General features: G+C 33.6%; 1 protein-coding gene across 1 annotated transcript in view; it reads right to left on the minus strand.

The window, feature by feature from the left end:
* The window catches only part of LOC124299423 (annulin), a 424,310-nt gene extending 412,111 nt beyond the window's left edge, over positions 1-12,199 (minus strand). The window contains exon 1 of the mRNA XM_046752645.1: positions 11,846-12,199. Coding sequence (XP_046608601.1) covers positions 11,846-11,981 — 136 coding nt within the window. The 5' untranslated portion in view covers positions 11,982-12,199. The remainder of the gene's footprint in view (positions 1-11,845) is intronic.
* Between the last annotated feature and the right edge of the window lie 8,543 nt (positions 12,200-20,742).

Below are 20,742 nucleotides of genomic sequence, written 5' to 3' on the forward strand. Positions count from 1 at the left end.
ATCCTCATTCAAATGTTATCTTACAACTCACGTTCAGTAAACGTTGATACAAGTATTTATGATTATTTTAAATAATAGCATGACTATTTTGACATCGAAAAAGAATAACCTTTAATCATCGATGGTGTAGACTCAGCGGTTCCACAATACGTCCTGTATAGAGCTTAGAGATAGAAGATTGAAAAAATAAGACATTCACACACATATAATAGGGAAATGGTGAATTCAGCTTTCCAATAGTATAAACTCCTCACGATCGGAATCCTGTACCTAATCAGTTTATTACAATTAAATTTCGTAAGCTGCTGCTGCTGCTTTCTTTTTTCACGATGTGGTGGAAACATGTATATAATATTTTGCTTGTTTTAATGCTTTATAACTGCATTAGATTCTTTTCACTCATTTGTTATTCTTAATCTCCGTTGTTCACTCTTCAACAAATAATTCAAGGATAACTGAATAAGCCTTTTCGAGCACTTTGGCATAATTAACTCTGGACTTGTGATGGTGAGTGGTTCTGCTGCGTTGAGTAGAAATGATGTCTATTAGTGCACATAATTGAGCCACCAGATAATAAACAATTTTTTTTTCACATCTTGTTTCAGAGGCTGCAAAATTGGCGTGTAAAGATAATCCAGTCGAATCTTCAGATTTAATTATAGAAAATGCGATAAAAGACTGGTTGAAGCTAGCCACAAGTAGGTATACATATTCAATTGCGGGAAAAAAATCCGGAAATGGACCCACGCAGCATCCGCCTTCAGTGCCCCTACCACTGCCGCCGAATTCACCCAACAATCGCAGGGTATAGCAACAAAACGTTAAAAGATAGTCCGCTATATCGTTTTACTGTAGTTCTTCTTTTTGCGTGCCATTTTAAAACTATTTTGGTTGTTGGCACCATTTTTTTCTTCTTTTAATTTTGGCTACATGCACTCTGTTCGTACCCATATTTTTTAAGTTTAGATGAGTTATTCGTAGTACCTCACTTGTTCGTAATACTAACAATTTTTCACATTTAATTTCTTCTTTGAAAGTGTAAGTCCGATTCACTTCTTGCATCCTATTATTTTATATTAAATTTGAGTTTTTCTTTTAACCACACCGAAACAAGTACACAATTTTCAAAAGTGTATCTAATTTATCTACTTTATTGCTCTCAAACGATTTTGCACTTGCATCAGTCGTAATACCTATTTGCCAAGAAAGTTTTACCATGCTACTTTATGTTGACAAACAGTTCTATTTTTATTTTGGATAAATCTTTACTACGGTGTTGGTAATCTATATAATCAAAATATAGCTGGCGCTCATACGCGTTCTACTTTTTTTTCAATTTTTTAAATCATTTCATGAATCGTTTTAGTGTTACATTATCATATCCGTACATGTAATACCCTATTAAAATGTATATTGTATGTAAATTTATGTGCTATGGTATGTACATTACATATTTGATATTTTTTCGAACCTTCGAGATATCTGATGTTTGTCTACAAATTACCTAGCCTTGTGATTGGCGATAACACATGTAACTCGTTGATCCAATGCGTTCTGTATGTAATAAAAATATAAATGGCGTAAATTGAATATGATATATCAATAGTTAACTACTTGTGTTTGTTGTTTTTTTTTTGGTTTTTTTTTCTACTTTTGGAAATCTTTTTATAAAATGGTCAAGTACTACATTATCATAACCGTACATGCTATCACTATCGAAAATGTAAAATGTACCGTTTTTTGTTTTAAGCTTTATATAATATATTAGGGTTTTGCAACAACTCACTCAGCTTTGTGATTCGCAAAATCGTAAGTCGGTGATCCAACGCGTTCTATGTATTACTAATCTAATCGGTGCAAACATGAATGTGATATATGAATAGTCAACTTCTTGTGTTATATTATTTTTGTTACTTTCGAAAATCTTTTTCTTAAATGTTCAAGTACTTGAAATGTAAAATGCATCTCTTTTTTTGTTTCACAATCTATATATCTTATATAGTATATAGTATTTTATTTCAGTATAGCAGAGAAATATAGTGTGTACATGTGTATATATATGGCAAATGTTGTTCCGAAAGACGAAAAAAGAATGCTGTCTAAGTTTAAGCACTCAATATTAATATTTACAGGTGCATCGTCGCGATTTTGTATTTCCCATTTACATAACATGAAATTTTTTTTTTCAACTTTGGAATCTTATAACTCGTCAAGGCTTTAGTGTACTGATGAGACATAACGTATTTTTGAAGTGAATCAAACGCTCTACAAAAACGTAGTCATTTTATGATGAATCTTCTCTTTCAAAAGTTATATAAGGTGTCTAAGGTATTTATGATGGTAAATCACTTTTTGAAAGAGTAGATTTATCATAAAATAATAAGGGTCTTTCTTTGTAGAGCGTTCAATTCCATTCAAAATTATGTTCTGGACTTATCAGAACGCTAATGCGTTGACAAGTTATAAAATTCTAAGCTTAAAAAAAAAATTTCCTATGTTATTCAAGTGGGAAATGGAAAATTACAATGATGCACCTTCAAATATTAATATTAAGAGCTCAAACTTTGACAACATTTCTTTTTCGTCATTTCAAACAATCTTTGCTCCTTGAATTAAGAAAAAAAAATACAACTTTCCGATACAGTGTAATATATTATAGTATGATATTTTGTACTCTTTTCAGCATTTAAGATATGATGCATTGTTACGAATCACCTATTCCTGTTATATCTGTAATTCATCGTTTTAAAAGATCAGTACATAATACTTACCTTACTCAGATCACCCAAGCTTCGATTATTCTAACCTAATATTTTAAACGTATAGATACGCGGAATTTTTCACCGAATTATACTTCAAATTTTGAATACGTTTTCCCTGCGTCTTATATACGATTATAACTATGTATAAATAACATCATATCTGTATATATTACCAATCTTCTGATGAATGTATGTGAATTCTACAAATATCCGCATCGTATTCAAAACATTCGGGGAAAACGTTGTTATTGCAGCATATTTCGCCGATACTTTTCGATCTATTCAACGGTTCAACCTTAGAGTTTTTCCAACGTGGGGCATCTCCACGACATCTTGTAAACGAATATGTACACGAAATAAATACTCTATGTAAATGTACTCCAATCTAATATTCCTTGAAGTAAATGGTCATAATTTGTACGACCATACACCGCGTATATGACACGTGTTGATAATACGTTTAGTTTCACGTATGCCGAGCGGAAATTTTTCAGGTTATTCAACGAATTCATCTGTGACATTTTAAACGTATAGATGTGGCAAAATTTCACCCTCGACGCATATGTCAAATTTTAAACGTTTTTCTTTTGCGTCTTACATACGAATATATGGATGTCACGAATATCCGTATATTGTACTCGTTTATTCCCTCGTGGTGAGTATATGCGAATTCAACGACTATTTTCCACGTATTTAAAACATTCTGGACATACGTAAAAATTATCGTCTACCAGGCGGACATTTTTCGATTTATTAAACGGTTGGGTCTGATCCGTTGTAAGCGCTTGGTTGTGTGAATTTTTCTACGTTTAATCAACAATCGTGTTCTTATTGGGGCTTGACATTTAATGAATTTCTCATCTTGAATTTTCTGGTTTTTTAGCTTGGTTCGGACCATCTAACATTTTCTGTAATGTCAAAAGTTTTGAATAAAAGTAATAGCAAGTACTAGAATGAGGAGTCTTCGGATTGATACAACAACGTTGAATAAGTTGTGTATATTAATCAATTACATAATAACACTCACCAACAGTTACTAATTCCAACTTTCTTCGATTAATAAAAACTTGTCGTATGCACATTCTATAAGGATAGTCAATTATGTAAATTGAACTTTTGCTAGTTTATACATACGAGTACACTAGGATGTGATACGTGACTTGTACGCTACTTCTAGAAGCCAGCGCACACTACATATACCTACATACCACTGTAGTCCAGTCGAGGTAGACATAAAAATAGCCTTAAATGGAAATAATTAGGGGAAGCGATTTTTTTTTTAAACTTGGGGGGGGGGGGGGAGTGGTTGGAAGTCTAAATTTCGATTTTCGGGAATATCCCGCCATTGCGTTCGCCGCCATCTTGATTTAAAGTTCAATTTTTTCGTTTTTCTGAAATAACTCGTTAATTCACAACTTTAGAGCAAAAATGGTGGAATTCATTTTGACTGTGCCGACATAATAAAACCATAATCATCCCAAAAGGTTGAGTGGGCCAAATCACTATTCTTATCCGGCAATAGCCTTTCTGTTAGTCTACCTCTGTAAATTTCTACCGTATCTTAAGCTATATAAACTTTATTCTCCTTTTCTTAATTTTCTGTGCTAGGAGCGCTTATTATATTTTATTTCTTGTACCACCTCCGCTTATTATATTTTATTCGATATTGTGCCTATTGTATCGTAAATTCCTTGGAGTATACCCAAGCGTAGATTAAGCCGCTCAATACTATCGTACTCTTCTATTGCTATTGGCAACTCTTTATTGTTGTTACTTGCTATTGTTATCTTTGTATGTCTCTGCCATACCGTAATTCTTTGTCAATTTAAGTACTGCGTATTACCCGTGATTTTTTTATAATAAGGAGTACTTACAATTAGTGTACTTCCTTATTTTGCAAACTCTTCTCTGAATTTCTCACTCACTCATAATTTACATTTCCTCGAAATTTATATTTCAAGATTTCTTTGTGAAACTTCTCGAATTTCTAAATATGGTATATCATTAATTCAATCGCCTACGAATAACCCTCTCGTAGATTGTCTCTCGTATTTTACGGTCATTCCTATTCTCTTGTCTAAGCTACCGATTTCGTAAATTATAAATTAATGTCAATCTTTCTTATTAGTCAAAGTCTATGGTAAAGTCTGTCTTACTCTTATGTTACTATCTCCCGAGCTATCATCACTTTGTTATCTATCAATTTACAATAAGGTTCTTACTCTCGCTTCAAATTAACAGAATAATAATTCGCGTTAGTACGAATAACAATTCATTCTTTGGAATTTGGGTAAAATCACGTCACTCAGTGACGTGTAGTTTCAAATAAATCTTTGCATTGTATCGCTTCTTCCGACCTACGCTTAGTTCTCTCTGTTAACTATCGTCTTTCGTTTAAAGCTACCGTCTTGATTTTATTCTGCCGAAAATCTGGTAACCCATTTTTGCTGACTTAGTGATCCTTGCTAATTTGTGTAACCTAACTTCACTGATTCGAATGTGTAAGGCTAATCGACTAATTGATAATTGACTGTTGATTTTCACTATCTTTAGTTTATCCTTTATTTCTTCAATTCCTTAATTATCGTTAGCTACCTTGAATACCGCCACTCTACCAGTTCGTGTGAGTACCTGAGCCTAGTCAGCCATATAACGGGTTTTCTATTCATTTTTTGATTTGTTTCGTATTGCTGTTTGAAATTCGACGCGAAAACGTCTGGCGCCCTACGTACATGATTTTGTTATAGTTTAGTAATTCACAGTAATTGAAGAATCGCGCCACAGTGTTAACGGTAAGTCCTCATCTGAGGGTAGCGGAAATTAGCGTTACAAATGATAGCATTTTACGACTTCATGTATCAATTATACAAGATGTACAACCGTGGTTATCACTGATTATATATCTAGATACACCAAAAAGTTGCGGTCTGAAAAAAACGAAAATTCCATACTGAACTGTCAATTTCGACGATGTTGGAAATATGACAGGTGGTATATTTCGTCTATCCGTACATCGACCATATTAATATAAGGCTCAATTGAAAGCTCCAAAAATCTAAAAACCTACAAAAGTTGTCAGACGTAGAAATTTCATCATAAGAGGGGAAAAATATGCGCCCAATAAACACACGATAGTATGATAAACGTTGAAAAAGAGTATAAACCATAAGTTTAGAAAACTTTCATCAAGTAAACGTTATTTTTGACGTTTATTAACCGATTTTAACAGGTATTGTCAGTAGGGTTTTGAGACGGATATATGTATGAGTAAAATATCAGTCATATTTATACGTTTTAAGTACGTCACTCCGATTTACGTATAATAGTAACCCGGTTGTTAATGTATATGGGATACGTGTCTTATACGTATCACATGAACTTCAAGACTATCACTGGATGATGGTAGGTGAAAATTATTTTTTTACCTTTGTCAACCTGTTTTAATACGTACTACAGCTAGGTTTTTCATCACAAATGTATATTAAAATTGTGACATGAAAAAAAATAGATCGCAAATCCTTGGAGAATTGATGTTAATGATTTTTCGTGAACGCGGACACTATTTCAACAACTTATCGGTACTTACATCGATGAAAACGCATTTTAGATCGATTAGTTTAAAACCTACCGCATTATTTCGCACTAACCTGGGTTCGAACCCCATTCACTCGCAATGTTTAGATTACTGGTCGGACACCCTACCTACTACGCCAAACTACTCTGTGGAAAACCATGACTTTATTTGATTCACAATACAATGTACGGTCTACACAGGCATAACAAATAATACAGTCATTAAAAACTCATTAATAAGATTATAATTTCAGAATTCGCACTCACAATACAATTTCAAATGAATTTACAAGAGCATTTATTGTCCAAATTTAGTAAATTGTTAGATATTTATGAAATTTACAGTGCCATTGTCTGAAATTGAAAATTTTATCACTCATTCGAAACTTAACATGGTAATGCTTTGGGCATCATTGAAATCTGATACTATTAAGAATTTTGTATAAAGTTTACACACGCACAATTTGAGCAGATTCACAAGTTTACTTAAGGCATGAAGTAAAGTCCACATTGTCTATTGTAAGATAAAGTAGCGTATATTTCACTAAATCGTTAAAGCGGAAGTTACTACATGATTTCCAGAGCAACTATGTTATGCTTCCATACTCACAAAAATGGACATCCCTACTTGCATGATGGTAGGATGTAGAATTAACGTTTGAAAGTCATACGTATTATGGACTAGTAATATACTTTTTTGCAACCACTACTCTGAACGTTGATCAGTAGAGTTGATAAAACAATAATCATGGTCGAAATTAAACGGTAGAATATACGGATACAGTTAGATATACGGATCTTAAAACTTTCATTCATACTAAATGAGGTTGCTAATTTTTAAACGTTTAATGAAACGGCGGTACCCTGAACCGCTTTAACAACATTCTCTGCTGCCCTGATGATACATTAATTTATAAGACGTGGATTGGTGAATGTTTCAACACTATCGTTATTTTATACTATAGTCGTAGGTGTCAGGTAGACAAAATACATATTATCGACTAGTGATATACGTTGTTGCAGCCACCACTCTAAATGTTTATTATTAAAGTTAATAAAACGATGATCATGGTCGAAAGAAAACGATAAGAGGCGACAAGTCGATACAACTGCTACATATACGGATGTTGGAATTTATTTTTATACGTCATCAAGTTGTTCATTGCTAGACGTATAATAAACAGACGAAGTTCTCAATACGTGGTCTAAACGTTCATCGCTGCCGTATAATACTTATCAGTACATACAACGTAGATTTCTGAACGTATATAATTTTTGAAAAACTGGTAAATTCGAAAAATTAACGACGGAGCCAGGAATCGAACCTGGTATCTAGCGATGCTTTACCGGAGCCTTACTCCACTAGACCACCTAGCCGCCCTGACTCTGATGTCGTTAATTCCTCTCATTACCAGTAAGTTCAAATTTGTTTTCTTGTGCTGTGATAGTATATGTGAATATAGAAAGTGTTCTTCCTCTTCGAGCACAATTGTAAGAGTGTCTGTAAGTGTGTTTACATTTTGGTAACTTACGCTTCTTGGTGCGAAGCTCGTAAGACAGTCAATGACCGTCTGATATTAAATTGCGGATCGTATAATATTGAAATGCGGATATGCATCATCAATATTAATATTAATCACGAGGTAATTTTCATTTTGTGAAACGTATATAATTTTTGAAAAACTGGTAAATTCGAAAAATTAACGACGGAGCCAGGAATCGAACCTGGTATCTAGCGATGCTTTACCGGAGCCTTACTCCACTAGACCACCTAGCCGCCCTGACTCTGATGTCGTTAATTCCTCTCATTACCAGTAAGTTCAAATTTGTTTTCTTACAGACACTCTTACAATTGTGCTCGAAGAGGAAGAACACTTTCTATATTCACGTAGATTTCTGAACGTCTATCATTTCTACTTATACTTGAATTAAACCACCCTTACGTATATTTGACGTATTATATACTATCGTGTGTTTATTGGGCGTGAAAATTTTTGTCAGGGAGGTTAGAACGCTTCTCATCGCGCTAACAGATAGTGTGGTCGGGTCGCGCGCTTTTTTTTTTTTTATGAATTTTGTGCGATCCGCGACCGCTGATCTTGATTGTAGGTATTCTTACAGCGTGAAATAGTATTTATTTACAAAAGCTCGATGCGTGAAAGCAAAATGCATGAATACTTCACATGGCATAAGCAACAAAAGTTCTAATTCGCACAATTTGCCTATCCAAAGTTTTGTCCTTACTTGTTTGCTACAAAATTTGTCAATTTGTACTCACTTCGTCTGAATTCACTTGCGGGTATGCATTTACTGAATATCGTTGCGCGCCAGTGTACGGAAGTGCTGAAGTGTAAGCGCCCCCAAGGCGCCCGTCATGCCAGCACGTTCGTACTCTCGCATGCACCGATATTTCTACTGCAATCAACGGCAAATCAAACAACAGAAAGAATTGATGAAACGCATCTATTCAGTCCAAAATTAACATTATGATAATGTGTTCGAAGCTAACTGATCAATAGACTCAATGCGATTAAGTCATGAATTTTATACAGTATGAATCTAACAATAAGCTGCAAGTGGCAGAATAAAACCATTTCAATTCTATACGTTAGTAATATTAAACAACCATTCATTTCGTGCAAAATTGATTGTATTCGATCTTAAAGACGTCATTATCGCATGGGATCATACACAACATAAATAAGTATAATGATTCTAATATAAAATACAAACTAAATGTGCCCGCCAAGTGTGTAGCTCTTAAAATGATGTTTCGATATCACTACACGAAAAAACGAGGTCCGACTTCATGACGGATACCTACTTGCCGAGAGATCTTAGGGCTCGGGGTTCTTTCTCGATTTCACGAGAGAAACTGGCAATACCTAAGTTGTTCTTATATTTCCATTATGATGTTACCATGGTAAATTGGCAAATTTGTTTACGTTTTAGATGTTTTTACCTACATACAATTATCCCCCCGAAGATAGTTTATCATACTATATATCGACAGTTTCGAGTACAACAATATGTATGGTAATCTAGAGCTCTCTTTAAGACGATTTTTAATTTATTTTTTCACCATTCGCGCATATTGTTACCGAGATTATCAAACTGTTATTGGAACGTTGGCAATAGTACGATTCATAGGACTATAAATAAAGGTGAATTTCCTATCAATTTTCAACTACGTGAAAATCAACTATGTACCATATTTTTGTTTTAAGAGTGCAGATAATAAATACGCTCATAGTCTTATTTCAGCTCTATGCTGATTTTCAGCGCTCCGTACGTACCAAATGCTAGTATACCCGAAACAAAATGATAGCTAGATCAGGTGAAGTATAATTTCAACTTTAAATAAAATCTTTAAATAACTATGAATTCAGTGGCGGGCTCATGAGAAAGAGCAGCTGCACTATCACAAATTCGAATTCGATCGAAACAATATTTACATTTAGTATGTCTATTTTCAACATTGAGTTGGTATACTATTGAGTATCATGGCATCATGAATCACAATTTTTAAAAGAATTTTCATCAAATACTACATCTTTAGCAGACTTCTAACTCCGCAGTGACGATAAGACGTTATGCATTGCTCAGTATCGCCTAAACATAATCTTTGACTATATTATACCACATTTATAACCCCAGCATCCAAATATTTCTACTTGTCTACGATTTCCGATATGTACAATTTTATTTCTTGTAACACAGGTCGAAGAAATTTTTTTTTTTGAGTTTATATTAAAATAAATAAATTTTAATTATACACATCGAATAATAACCAAGATCTTCATTGCTTACTTAAAAAGTTAGCTTTTGTCTTTTTTACGTTAGTAAATAAGTCTTGAAATTTGATACGAGAAAGTCCGTACAAATATAGAAGTACGAAAAGTATTCATTTTTGAACTTGTTTTATCAATACTTTTACATTTGTAGTTTATTATTGATTATGATTTTTGAAAAAAAGTGATTTAGATGTAAAACTGATGTTTGTGCAATTGTTATTTGCAACAATTTTTCAAGAAAATAGGTAATTTTTCTTAAGACCCGAAATATTGTTGTGGTTTCTACAAAAGCGAACTTTATCCAATAAGACTATTTTTTCTTTCATTCGTTACGTGAAAGATGTCATAATTTAACATTTGGAACCCAGACTCAGAATTCGTCTTGAACAGTACAATCTAGATTATCCTTTATTCGCAATAAACTATGGTGTTCTTGAGACTTTAATCGATGTCCTGAAATTCGTACATGTTTCCATGATATTAAGAATCTAAAATGAAATAGGCTTTGCAGCAAACATTGCTATTCCAATAAAAGAAACTCACATTACCTTGGTGAATCGTCCCGCGTGTTAGAAATCCAACAGATCTTACTTGCTTATGATTGCATTTCAATTTATTCATAAGCGTATATTATTCATTTTACTTTGATCCGTAATCATTGAATTCATAAAACACATTACCGAAATACAGTTTCAATACACGTTTAGTTTTTTTCAACGATAACGCCAATGATCGTTTGATTTTCGCAACTTCTGAATGATTCGTACAGCTTGTCTATTCGGTTTACGTAAATCGTAATATGCATCACAGACCGTGATGTCATATAAAAAAAAAAAAAATCCCTACCTGTAAACATCGATATTTGCGGCTTATCCGAATATATATATATACTTATATATCAGGTCAGTTATGAGAAGAAATCTTAATATTCTTTGTATATTGAAAACTACGTCAGTGAATGTATTTTTAACCGATGTTTTATAAAGAGTTAGTGCTATACTGTATTATGACTTGTAGGTTTGCTATTCTTCTATTCAGGCATTTTTAACGCGTGATCTTAATTTACTGAAAAAATTTGAGCTATACAAAAAAATTTGCGTCCCAACGAGCGATGCAATAATGAGAGAATCGTGAGTTGTTTTCAACGTCATATTCGTAATTTAAAGTTATCCATGATGCTTTATTTCACCTATGACTCAGCCGAATAGACAAGCTGTACTTCAGACACCTAACAAACGAAAAGACGATAATGCGTGCAAGGTTCAGCCCGTAATGCATCCAAGGTTTTCGAAATTCGATTTAGAGATTGACTTTCGAAGATTGGAATTTGGAAAGGTAAATTGGTTCAAATGTAAACATTACACGTCTTATCACAATATTCTGACTCTGTATTGATGTTGCTTGGAATATACTTTGCAGATTACAGATAAGCTGATTATTTGAAAAAAAATCAATTTTTTTATTGCTTGTTATTGGCTTGATTTTTTTCAGTAGATATTTTGATGATTGAAATGAAGTTATTATAATATATAAAACCTAAATACCTACATGCATCCGTGATTCACTTCATTTCCATAATACATCTGCAATCTACACATATTACATATAAAACAAAATGCAAATTACATTACCGAAGCATAATCATATACGACTCTGAAGCGCAATTGCGACTTGAAATAATCACTGAAAACTGTCATAGGTAGTACTAAAACTCACCTGGCGTGAACTGCGCCTGCGAAGGTGGCTTCGGCATACAGTCCGGTCTTTCGCATAAAGGATTTAATTGCAGGTGCTCCCGGTCCAGGTGAAACACAGCACGAAATTTCGAACATACCGAAAAACAATGACCCATTTTACCTTGAGTTGCAACCAAGTGTTTAAAATTACCTAAATATCCCAGTAAAAATTGTTCATAACAAATTAAATAATAAATGTTGAACACATAAACTAACTATAGTTTTCTGTCACTGCAAATATTCACAATCCCTTGCGCACGAGCTCACACCCGATCACCTTCAAACCTCATTCGAGACTAACAATACGTGCGTCTAGCGCGGTAAACGACGGGAACGACATGGATGCGGCAACGTCGAAGGTCAGCATGCCGTTCTGATTAAACGTCTACTGAAAGCTAACCGACTATTGGAAAATCGTGAAATGGTATGCACTGGTTACAGTGCGCATAGAATGGAGATCATCTCTATAGCTGGGCGTGATGCCACACGGCCCTCACAGATCCCTTGACCTCTGCGCCCACGTTATTCAGTAAGTAAATACTTTCTAGTGTCGTATATAGTTAAATCGTAATGACAGAATACCGTAAATGACTCTGTTTCCAATTGAGGTCAATGTGGTGATCTGTCCGACAAATGAATCTTTTCTTTTTCATCAACACGGAATAATTACTTGACAATTGTTGTGGAATCATGCAGTAATAATTGTTATTAGAGGTGATTGCAGCCGACGTATTCGAGGAATTTGCTTCAATGAGATGTATGTACTCTTGGTCCCCACACCAGCGTGAATGTGAGATCATCTTTCTAAATATGATGAACGAAAGTTTCTGGCGAATAACCACGTGATCTCTAGACACATGGTTACTGTATAACGTGCACAGGCGATGGATGTATGAACCATCCTACAATACTAAACGGTGATGTGGTATGCAGTTACTATTTTAGGCTTAGCACTGAAAAAGTATTTCTGCCCAGTCTTCCGCATGGTATACTTTCTGTTTCATCAGTTGCCATTTGAAAGCGAAAGTGCTATTATGTACAGGGCATTACAGACCATTTCATTCAATCAAAAAATATAATTATCGAAAAAGTTTCATGGAAATTCAATTATGTAAATAGGGCACTGTTTTTAAAATCGGATAACGTTGATGTGCTTAATTTTTTTCTTCTACAACTTCTCAGGTTCATTTCATTCTATACACAGAGAGAAACTTATAATTGTGTTAAATACTTTTCTAATTTATAAAGTAGTAATTTAAACAAGTTTAAACCGATTCATCGTATATGTAACCTCACTAAAGTGGAGTTAATGCAATTAATAATAAAATTTCTAGTTCAGCTTACATTTGCTCGACTGTTCAGAGATAGTAAGAAGTACTGAAGAGCTTAAAATCTAAAAATACAGTTGGACGTACTATTGTGTGACACTGTGGCCATGTGCACTTTTAATTTAAGAAATTAAAGTTGGGCACCAATTCCTTTAAAGCCTTTAATGCATACATTTTTTCTTACATAAGATTCACTTGAGATATTTCATGGATGAGCTTTTGGGGTCACTGATTACGAATCTAAACTTGAAATTCAAAAATTTTAAATATCCAATATAGCGAATAAATAAAAACAACAAGAAAAATGTAGAAAAAATTCTGTAAAATTTTTTGGTGTGTATTAAGATTGTGTAAAAATTGGTAATCAGATTTTCGTAGCAGATCAGCAGAAAATGCTTTACTTTTTTGGAAAAGTACGAATTTTTACCATTTGTTTACATGTGCTGCTTTTGCAATAAATAAATGAATTTGAAACTTTTTTTACATTTCGTCATATTTCAGGGACCATGTGGAACCAAAAAACTTGGCAGATGTTAGCAAAAAAGCGGTTTATAAATGAAAAGATGCAAAAAAAGGTGGGACGCTTTCGCGTCCCAGCGTCCCAGCGTGAATTAAAGGGCTAAGTAATAATAATGAAAGAACAACACAATCTTTTTTCAGCGCGCTGGGAATAAGCCATGAGTTGTTCAAATATCTTAGGCTATGTAAAAGAATGTCTGCAATAATGCTGTGAGACAGATTAGAAAATTATATGTGTTGAAGAAATATAATATTCGTTTATTCATGAAGTGATCGGGATAGATGGGCATACTTGTAATTTTAGGAGTCGTAGTGTTGGGTGTTTAGGAATTAGCGCAGTTTTAAATGTATCTGAGAGAGGGGAGTGTGTAAGATAATTCAACTTCCGCTACCGGACAGTTGTACACTAGGTTAATTAATAAGGCTCCGCTGTGTATAATAAAGAGAAGTACAAGGATAAGTAATGGTAAGCCTCCGCTGTCGCATAGCTATACACAAAAATCAGGGATAAATAATAAGCCTCCATTATCACATGGTTATCACAAAAATGAATAATAATTTCATTCTTAGTTTGTTCCTATTATTGTCACGAGGATCTACTGATGCGCGGTGCATTTCAAATTGTAAACCCGGAGGTAACGTGATGTTCATAACTCTCGGTTGAATATAACGCGATGAGATGTTTATCGGGCTACTGGCGGAAATTATGTGCTGATGTCTTATCCCCGATGCCTTCTGCCCTTGGATATTAAGTACATTCTAAGTTGCTTCACAAATCTTCATGATATACAATTTTGTTTCATTTTCATCAGTTGCTTGCGCGGTTTGTCCTTTTTTTTGTTTTTCATAGTGTGACAATATAATTTTGATAATAACTTAGGTAAGCTGCCCAAATGCGTACGTCAGAGGGATTCTTTAAATATTTACTTAGAACTAAATAAATTCCTCAAAATAGCGGTAGGTATTTTTGAGGATAAGACATCTGGCGTGCACACGCAGTGGAATAAAACTATCCACCAAATATTATATGTTTTGGATAGGATGTCGCAATAGTAGAATAAGTCATTCCACCAATTATTGACTGAAGTTGTGCCGGAGGGTCTGAACTCTACATAACAAAAAAATTTCATTGAAAAGTACATAACACAGAAAGCTTTCATGATTTTTTTCAAATTTTTTCGTCGAATCCTTTCGAAGATACAGAAGATCGAAAATTGCAAGATTTGCAATTGTTGACTTTAGATATTAAAATATCAATCACTTGTAAAATTTCTAAAAATATATTAAATAACGGTTTTTGTTTAAAAAAATCTCAGCTTTCTGAAAAAAATATTTTCAATTTCCTCCAGTATCGGGAAAACCCTGAAAAATGAGGCCAAAACGTAAAAAAAGCTTTTTCTACCAATGTATCATTTTTTATATTTTTTAAAATATTTTTTTCGAAAAGTTCAGACTTTTTTACACGAAAAATGTATTTTTTTATTTTGGAAATATTCAAAAATAAACCATAGCAAAATAAAGTTAAAAGTTTTGTGATGAATTGCCGATCTGTATTATGCTGCTATATTATTTATATATATATATATAATCGCTGAATATAATGCTTTGTACAGACATTTTCAAACTTGATTCGATAGTTATCGTGCGACGACCGTGACGGCAACATAATACAGATCGACAATTCATCACAAAACTTTTAACTTTATTTTGCTATGATTTATTTTTAGATATTCCCAAAATAAAAAAATTCATTTTCCGTATAAAAAAGTTTGAACTTTTCGAAAAAAAATATTTTAAAAAAATATAAAAAATGATACATTGGTAGAAAAATCGTTTTTTACTTTGTGACCTCATTTTTCAGGATTTTCCCCACACTGGAGGAAATTCTAAATATTATTTTCAGAAAGCTGAGATTTTTTCACACAAAAACCATTATTTAATATATTTTTAGAACTTTTACAAGGGATTGATATTTTTAATATCTAAAGTCAACAATTGCAAATCCTGCAATTTTCGATCTACTATATCTTCGAAAAGGTTCTACGAAAATATTTGAAAAAAGTCATGAAAGCTTTCTTTGTTATGTACTTTTCAATAAAAATTTTTGTTATCTAGAGATCAGACCCCCCGGCACAACTTCAGTCAATAATTGGTGGAATGACCCATACATATTAGGGTGTTTCAAAAAAAGACGGATTTTTTTTTTTTCTTATGGTGTCCAAAAATTGAAAGTATATCTAAAAACAAAAATTTTGGCGCCAATATGAGCTCTTAATATCAATAGTAAGGTTTGCCTCTATCCTTTTCTTTATTTTCCATTTAAATAACACCGGAAATTTTTTTTTTTTATTCTTGAATTCTTATTACTTTGAAACGGTTTATCGTAACAACAATCTATAAAAAGAGATTTGTAGGAAATTTCACGCTCTACAAAAAACGTCTGAAGATCAAAGTTCCTCAGATCAACCGTTTCAAAGATATCAGCGATGAAAAATAACACTAATCCAAAATTTCAAATATTTTCCAATGAAACTACAAAAAATATCATATGCCATATTGATATTATTTTTTATGTAAAATTACTTTAATTCTGTTAACCTGAGACTGTAGACTTTTTTTTTTGCTAATTAATTCAATACTTAACTCACAAAAAGCATATAACATATATATATGATGCAAGTACGGAAATTCTTACCCGCACTCGTGGGAAAGGCCGAAGTGAGCGTAACTCACCCATTATGCTAGGCCCAGAGGGCAGGGGTAGTTCAGGACGAATGAAAAGGTCGAAAATATTATTTATACGTACTTGAAACTTCTTTTTAGGTCTAACTTCCGTAAAAATAAAAGAAACCAATGATGAAGCACGTTAAAAATCTGCACGTTGAACTACAAATCCTTAAAAAGCATTGTTCTAATTGTAAGTAGAAGCAAAGCAGTTCAACAAAAATCTTTTAATAGAGCAGTTCGTTAACGTTAAAAAACTAGAATTGTTCAAGAAAAATCTATTAACAGAGCAGTTCGCAAACGTCTTCCAATCAGAGTAGTTCACAAAATTGAATAACTCTGAAGAAATTCCGTGCTTCAAATATTATTGAGAATATTACTTTTTCCCTAACAACATTCAGATATAATTTCAATTCAGTTTAATTTGAATAAACCTAATCATTGTGCTTAATTTATATTGTAAGTTATCCTGATTTATAACCTTTAATGTGAGTAGATCAACCTGGTGACTCCATGTAACTGCCTCCGTATCCATCTTATTGTTAGTGTATTCACCAGCGCTTGTTTGGCATTAGTGAATTTTGAGTGTACCTTGGCCGTTGGGTTACTTATGTTAATCAAGATTTGCGGCAGCGAATCGCTGCCATGTTACCCTGAAGGCGAGAGTTAGCTAACAGTTATTTACCCGGCCGAACTACTTCCCTATCTTCAGAAATATCTCAGAAATGCATGATTATTTTTGAATGAGACTTATACGGCTGGTAGTACTGGCCGATATAATCTTAGTGTGAAGGTGTGATCGAAATCTGTCAAATAGTTTCCGCAGTATTAGCTGTGAAAGATAATGAAAAAACATTTTTCTTTTCTTCTCCACACCTTCACGCTCCTTGTGAACACCATTGTGATCAAACGCGTACACCAATCGATTTCAAGTTTGAAACACAGATATTTGGCATCGAAATCTCGCCCCTATAGATTTTTGCATAAATCCAAATCGGTATTCAGCTGGTAAATCATCATAAAGTTACGAAGTGTTCGATAAGAAAGATAAGACAAAAAATGGCCGCTTGATAGAGCATTTAATAATATAACCGCCCGATGGCCCTGCTGAGCGTTCAACCGTTATAGTTACCCCCTGGCGCTGTCGCTCTCGTCACGCTGACGATCGCGAAATTATTCATACTATCCCAATAAGAACACGATTGTTGATTAAATGTAGAAAAATTCACACAACCAAACGCTTACAACGGATCAGACCCAACCGTTTAATAAATCGAAAAATGTCCGCCTGGTAGACGATAATTTTTACGTATGTCCAGAATGTTTTATATACGTGGAAAATAGTCGTTGAATTCGCATATACTCACCACGAGGGAATAAACGAGTACAATATACGGATATTCGTGACATCCATGTATTCGTATATAAGACGCCGTAGAAATACGTTTAAAATATCACAGATGAATTCGTTGAAGATACTGAAAAATGTCCGCTTGATAGACGATAATTTTTACGTTTTCCCAGAATGTTTTATATACGTGTAAAATAATCGTTGAATTCGCGTATACTCACCACGAGGGAATAAACGAGTACAATATACGGATATTCCCGTTATCCATGTATTCGTATGTAAGACGCAAAAGAAAAACATTTAAAATTTAATATATGCGTCGACGGTGAAATTTTCCCACATCTATACGTTTAAAATGTCACAGATGAATTCGTTGAATAAACTGAAAAATTTCCGCTTGGCATACGTGAAACTAAACGTATTATCAACACGTGTCATATACGCGGTGTATAGTCGTACAAATTATGACCATTTACTTCAAGGAATATACGATTGTAGTACATATACATAGAGTATTTATTTCGTGTACATATTCGTTTACTAGATATCGTGGAGATGCCCCACGTTGGAAAAACTCTAAGGTTGAACCGTTGAATGGATCGAAAAGTATCGGCGAAATATGCTGCAATAACAACGTTTTCCCCGAATGTTTTAAATACGATGCGGATATTTGTAGAATTCACATACATTCATCAGAAGATTGGTAATATATACAGATATGATGTTATTTATACATAGTTATAATCGTATATAAGACGCAGGGAAAACGTATTTAAAATTTGAAGTATAATTCGGTGAAAAATTCCGCGTATCTATACGTTTAAAATATTAGGTTAGAATAATCGAAGCTTGGGTGATCTGAGTAAGGTAAGTATTATGTATTGATCTTTTAAAACGATGAATTACAGATATAACAGGACTAGGTGATTCGTAACAATGCATCATATCTTAAATGCTGAAAAGAGTACAAAATATCATACTATAATATATTATACTGTATCGGAAAGTCGTATTTTTTTTTTTCTTAATTCAAGGAGCAAAGATTGTTTGAAATGACGAAAAAGAAATGTTGTCAAAGTTTGAGCTCTTAATATTAATATTTGAAGGTGCATCATTGTAATTTTCCATTTCCCACCTGAATAACATAGGAAATTTTTTTTTAAGCTTAGAATTTTATAACTTGTCAACGCATTAGCGTTCTGATAAGTCCAGAACATAATTTTGAATGGAATTGAACGCTATACAAAGAAAGACCCTTATTATTTTATAATAAATCTACTCTTTCAAAAAGTGATTTACCACTATAAATACCTAAGACACCTTAAATAACTTTTGAAAGAGAAGATTCATCATAAAATGATTACGTTTTTTTAGAGCGTTTGATTCACTTCAAAAATACGTTATGTCTCATCAGTACACTAAAGCCTTGACGAGTTATAAGATTCCAAAGTTGAAAAAAAAAATTTCATGTTATGTAAATGGGAAATACAAAATCGCGACGATGCACCTGTAAATATTAATATTGAGTGCTTAAACTTTAGACGGCATTCTTTTTTCGTCATTCGGAACAATATTTGCCATATATACCGGGACAATCTCTTGAAACTATACATATAACGCGCATGCGCCAAATAATTTAATCTCATTGGTCGGTGAAATCGCGCCGCGGTGATGTTTTCATCTGCTGAGCAAGGCGCCAACGTACACAAAATGAAACAAAAGCTGTAATTCTCTCGCGCGTAAAGCCGTGGATTGAGGTTATGCTGCTGTTTATTTTTACGTAGCGTGAATTGTCTAAGAATAGTATCGTTCAGCAATACCGTGGTTGATTTCGGAAGATATTCAACCGACGCAATAAAGAATTTAACGGAAAAGCAAATATCAAATGATACAGAAATTGGGTGTTATTTATTGAAAGAAGAAATCTGAAATTCAACGTGAAATGTCATCAACAAGTGGGAGTCTGGACAAACAGAGGTAGGTAAGTAAAAACAATGTTTATTGTGAACAGATTCTTTATTTACATAAAATTAAAAATAAATGAATGGTTGAGACCCAGTAGAAGGTATTTCCAGAGTAGATTCGTTACGGTGCAGTGCTCCAGAAGTCAGTAATTAGTGCCAATGAACATGAAATAAATAAAAGAAATGAGTAACAAGGAATAAAGAAATTATTCATCTTAAACACGAAGCTTAGGAGGACAAAGAGTAGCAATTAACAGAAAACGTACCCGACGCAATAATCACAAAAACCCTCGCCGACATCATTGATTAGTTGACAAAGTTTTTGCAGCTCCATTGTACAACAATCAATGTTCCGTTAACAAAGAGGGTTCACCAGATATCCAAGAATAAAAAGAGAAAAAGAACAACAGTTAATATTACAGTGTAAATCATGCTACTAATGAAAAATTAGGAAACAAAACAATAACTTACAAGACAATCGTCCGATAACACTGGGAGACCAATCTCCACTCTTCTGATCACCCCTCGTCTGGCCATTGGTTGCCTTTCAAAAAGTGCTGCCTTTTTTTTTGCCTTCAAAAATACCGAAAGATCCTGTTTGATAATAATAGCTTCTAATATTTTCAGGTACGAAATAATTCATTGTCAAAGCGGGACTAAATTTGTCAGGCATGGAAGCATGTAAGTAAATTTCCAATTACGTGATCTTTGACAATGACAATATTTTAACATGGATTCAATGATAAAATTCGTTTTTTTTTCAGCAGGCTCGAAGTTTAAACTTTCATTAACACGAGGAAAATTATGCCTTACCTGATGGTCAAAACGTTTAGGTGGCAAGGATCCTGGTTTCTCGAGCGGTGCAATCATTAGAACCATTGAACCTGGTTGTTTCGTCAGACATCAGGTGCCAGAGTGAATTTTATCAGGCCATCGCCACCTTCTTAACATCAGTTGAGGCAAAATTCAAGAGCGGGATATACTACAGATC

Source organism: Neodiprion virginianus, chromosome 1 (genome assembly GCF_021901495.1).
Source record: "Neodiprion virginianus isolate iyNeoVirg1 chromosome 1, iyNeoVirg1.1, whole genome shotgun sequence".
Lineage (NCBI taxonomy): Eukaryota > Metazoa > Arthropoda > Insecta > Hymenoptera > Diprionidae > Neodiprion > Neodiprion virginianus.